Source organism: Alligator sinensis, unplaced genomic scaffold, assembly GCF_000455745.1.
Source record: "Alligator sinensis unplaced genomic scaffold, ASM45574v1 scaffold237_1, whole genome shotgun sequence".
Taxonomy (NCBI): Eukaryota; Metazoa; Chordata; order Crocodylia; family Alligatoridae; genus Alligator; species Alligator sinensis.
This window is the reverse complement of record NW_005841849.1, coordinates 212,886-217,442: the sequence shown is the minus strand read 5'-3', so window position 1 is coordinate 217,442 and position 4,557 is coordinate 212,886. Positions and strand designations below refer to the sequence as shown.

The following is a 4,557-nucleotide window of genomic DNA, read 5'->3' as shown; positions in this document are numbered from 1 at the left end:
GAGAGGATCGGGCAGAGCGGCGGCGAAGACGGGTGTTTCCGGAAGTCGGGCCGGGCCCCGCTCCAAGATGGCGGAGGTAACCTCGTCCTTTAGCGCCGGGCGCGCTAGGCCCGGATGAGCCCGGCCTCGAGTCGCGCCCGGCCCCCACCTCCCGGGGTCGCCTCCCTACCGCGGCCGCCTCTCCCCGTGCGGCCGGGCCGGGCCGGGCTGGCGGCGAGTGACAGCTGCCGCCCCGGTGATCCCTCGGCCCTGGGGATGCCTGGCGCGGCTTTGGCCGGTGCGGCCAGGGGGTCACGGGCCGGTTTGCCCGTCAGGCGCTCCCCACCGCCTCCCTGGGCCAGAGCGAGGCATCCCCTGCTCAGATTAGTTGCTTGTCATTAAGGCTGGGTCTTGCTGGCACGGAGCCAGGCCAGGGAGGTCGTGTGAAGTTACCTTGACTTTTAACAGGGGGAAGTTGAATCTTTCCTTCTCAAGGGGCAGGCGCTAGGGGAGGTGGCACAGGCAGCGCGATGGGGTTCACAGTCATTGCAGTGAGTCCACCTGTGGCTCCTGCATCAGATCATCCAGGCCCCGGGCAAATGCAGGGCACCACTCAGACTAGCACAGAAGCTGGTGAGGATCCGCTCAGTTCTCTCCACTTCGGGAACTGGGAACAGCTTGCGCTTAACAATCACGAGGCTGCATTTTAGAAATTTGCCCCCAAATAACGTGGAACTAATGTAAACCCATAGGCTACACAGACCAACAGGACTGCTTTATTTTGCACACATCCAAATGGACTGAGCTTAGAGGAGAGCTGTTTCAACGGTGTCCATACACAAGACAATATATTAGGACAGGGGGTGGCCAACTTGCGTCACGCATGCCAAAGGAAAGCTGCTGCGTGTAGCCTGTGGGTCCTGTGCACTTCCATTGTGCCCCAGGGTGCAAGCTATCAGATACCTCTTTCTAGGGGAGTGGTCAGAGAGGAACTTGAGGGGCATCGGGGCTTAGCTTGTGCACCTGCCAAAATAGGTTGGCTGCCTCTGTCTTGGAACTTACTTGTTTGAAGGAGGCCTGTCCTCGTGCAAGTAGACATTTGTTCTTTCTGCAAATTTTCTTTTAATCCTTATCTTTCAGTTTACATCAGACTAGCAGGATAAGAAAGACGGGATGGAGTCAGCAGATGCTGGGGCTAAAACAAAGAAAACCCTAGGAGCCGTTGATTATGTGGAGTCCTCAGGATTTGCCCAAGGAGCCCTGCCGACGCAGAAAGATGTCATTCAGAACATGTTGTACCTGTTACAGCCCAAAAGAGCTGGGCAAGCACAACGATCAAAGGAAGATGCAGCCCAATTGCTTGCTGAGCTTCTGCAGGAACACTGGTTATTTTGCAACTTGCACACCATAGCAACCAAAACCATAAAGAAAGTTATTCTCAAAATGTACGAGGAATTCACAAAACTGTATCAAACACGAAAGCAGAGGCAAAATCATGCATTTATGCAGAGGGCAGACAAATTCAACATGAGTTCAGAACAGCTGTTTGACATATTTTGTACAGATGCAGTGATAAGAAATAAGCTGGAGGAGTGCACTGGCATTAAGATGACTGCTACAGAGTGGAAGTTTCTTGAAGACCAAAGAAGTGAAAGAAAAATGTACTATGAGGATGTTGCAGACACGAATGAGTTGAAGGCAATGGAGAGGAGAAGAAAAGTACAATGCCTGGACCACTTCAGAAAGATGGCAAAAGATGAAAGAGCAGCGAGCGAATCAAAGGAAACTACTTATGGAAGTGATGTGCGGTCAGATGAAGGCACGAGTGTTGATGAATTGTATCCTGCTGAGGACGAAGAAGATGCTCCGCACTTTTCATTGCAGGGAAGGAGAAAGCGTCGATATGCAACACGGACTCTCAGCTCTACAACGTCAGCTAGTGGAACGATACCTCTGGAGTGCCAGCATATACGCATGAGCATCCGGAGAGTGAGGCCTGGGTTCTACGAGACTGTTGACAAAATTTAAAACTAACTGAACTAGATGATCTCTTGAGGTCCCTTCCAGCCTTACTTCTCTATGAACACTAGTGCACATTGATCTCAGGCTGAAGCTGCTGTAGCAGAAGTTGGCAATGCAATGTTTGGCTGATCTCAAAATCCTGTGATCAATTGGAGGTCATTGGTGTAGTTCAGAGGTATCCAGCCTGCAGGAGGGAGCTTTGAACCAATGGCACTGGCAGAAATTTTAAAAGATATGGATAAAGGAATAAGCATGAAGGCTCATAGATAGAGCATGATTTTCAGGTTATGGAGTCATACAGGCCTCTTCATCTAGGACCCCACCTACACTTAGCTGTTTGAGAAACTTCTCACTGTTATGTGACCGCTAGTGGTAGCAATGGTAGGCTGATGTTAGAACAGTAGCAGGGAAGCAATGCTATTGTTCAAGCTAATCTAGAGTGCTGGTGCTAAGGAGCCACACATCCTGTTTGGGTCAGTGGGAGTCAGCTGTGTTTGGCACCCTTTTAGAATTGGGCATTGTGGAAGTGGGTAGGGGAGGGAACTCATTGTTTGGCCTGGCTGGCCATTTTGGTGGCCAGCTTTGTGTTGTATTTGGGAAGACAGTGTTTCAAGAACTCTCAAGATCTTTGGGTGTAAGAGTAGTGATGACTGACTATTTATGGTTCTGCATATTGTAATCATGAAGTGACCCTGTTTGGGGAAAAGCCTTCTTGTGTTTTGATGGCTCTCTCAGTTATGTCTGCAACCTGAAATATGAAGCCTCTATAAAACACAGTTACCATATTTTATTGCATACCACACACCCTCAAGTAAGGTGCACACTTTATTTTGGGAAAGGCAAAATGAAGGGCCAAAAAAAAGCTTTTTTCCAGACTCATGGCTGCATTCTGGCCACAAGGAGTAGGAGCAAAGTCAGCCCATCAGCATGACTCATCCTCCCCCCTTCTTGCTCATTCAAAAGCTGGAGGTTTAACTGGCAGCAGCTTTTGCCTGCTCAGCCAGAAGGAGCTAGCTCTTAGCAGCCATTCCAGCATCCCTGTGCCTCTGTTTCAGAATGGAAATATTTCATTGCTTAAAACATGCACCTCAATTTTGAAGGGCTAATTTTTGGAAGGGAGGAAAAGTATGTGTGGTATGTTATTTAAATATGGTCTTTTATCTGTGCTGAAGGAAAAGAAGGTGGAGCAGAGGTGCATATTATGTTACTTGCTGTGGGACAAGATTGCTATGAATAGTTACTCCCTGTCTTCTTGGCATATAATTCCAAGTGTGTGTGTGTGTGTGTGTGTGTGTGTGTGTGGATCTAGGATGCCTGTAGTAGAAGAAGGGTCTGACTGCCAGAGACCTACTTGCTTTCTCAGCTTTTAAAAATTCATGCAGACCAGTAGGGAAGAAACAGTACTTTATCACAAGGATTTAATGAGAGAAACCATTACCTTATATATTCCTAATCAAAGGCACATACACACATCCTTACATATTGGTGGTACATGGGTAGCTGCCAGTTTTAGTTATAGTTACTTTATTATTTTTGAAGCTAGCAAGGTTAATCCACCCCCAAAACAGTTAATGCCAGTGTTGGATAGATCTTCAGTGTCCCTTCAAGGTATACCATACCAACTAAAAAACCCACAGACCTCTAATCACAGCCTTGCTTTATAAGTAGTAGTAAAAATCAAAAGCATATCTTGCTCTCAAATTCAGCTTTAAGCAAAAACATTGCTAGTCTCCATGCCAACATCTTGCATGACTCTTCTCTGCAAAATAAGTCTTAATTTATGCAAGTTATTTTTTAGTGCTTTGTTCTTTAACTTTTGTATGTGCATTGATTGTAGAACTAATAACTGACAGGTCATGTTACTGAATGACTTACCTGATAATAAGGACTAGCAGCAAAACTGGCTAATTCCCTTTGTCCTTGGGCTGCTTGGGAATTGGCAAATGAGTAGGTACTTAAATTAATAGTCATTATGTTGCATTTCATTTCATATGGAACAAAGAACTGATAGTACTGTCCTGAGGGAGGCAATGGCCTTGTCTCTTAGCTACATCCTTTTAAGGAAGAGAGTATAAATACAGTTACTTGAATCTATCTGACTCTCTGAATAATATACTTAGTTACTCAATCAACTTTCATGCCCAAAACTGGTGAGAACTTACCTTTGAGATTTTATTGATGGTGTACTGTTCCAGATCATTATTTGAGCTTGCTGCATGATGCATCTTTCTTTTTTTGCATCTCAAAGTTGAAAAGCAAGTTATGTTTAGTAACACGTACCACCTTTGCTTGAGAGTTCACAGCCCTGCCCAGTCCCCTCTGACTCTGTCCTTAAATTTAGTACCTCTGATGTGAGATACAAAGAAATGCACATTAGGCTGCTTTCATGCACAGTAACGAATGTGCATGGTTTTTAAATTATGCTTAATGCACAGTAGCCTATTTTACTGTGCATCAGTATAATTGCACAGTTTTTTACGTGGCACTTTAATGCACAGTAAAATGGGCTACTGAGCATGAAAATGCACATGTAGACATGCCTGCTAAGTCTTGTTT

The 4,557-nt window shown here is 45.9% G+C and overlaps 1 protein-coding gene across 3 annotated transcripts; it reads left to right on the top strand.

Annotated features, from left to right (window-relative positions):
• LOC102388811 lies at window positions 1–4,551 on the top strand. Of its 3 annotated transcripts, none has more exons than XM_006015972.3 (2): window positions 1–76; window positions 1,120–4,551. In XM_006015972.3, the coding sequence occupies exon 2, from the start codon at window positions 1,153–1,155 to the stop codon at window positions 2,005–2,007; it is 855 nt and encodes a 284-aa protein (XP_006016034.1). In that variant the 5' UTR covers window positions 1–76; window positions 1,120–1,152; the 3' UTR covers window positions 2,008–4,551. The 3 variants fall into 3 exon arrangements, with proteins under 3 accessions (XP_006016034.1, XP_025064979.1, XP_025064976.1); XM_025209194.1 differs by lacking the exon at window positions 1–76 and adding an exon at window positions 122–235; XM_025209191.1 differs by lacking the exon at window positions 1–76 and adding an exon at window positions 255–612.
• The last annotated feature ends 6 nt before the right edge of the window (window positions 4,552–4,557 follow it).

Excerpts from the sequence above, each read along its gene's own strand:
- LOC102388811 (XM_006015972.3), top strand. The coding sequence starts at position 1,153 with ATGGAGTCAGCAGATGCTGGGGCTAAAACAAAGAAAACCCTAGGAGCC.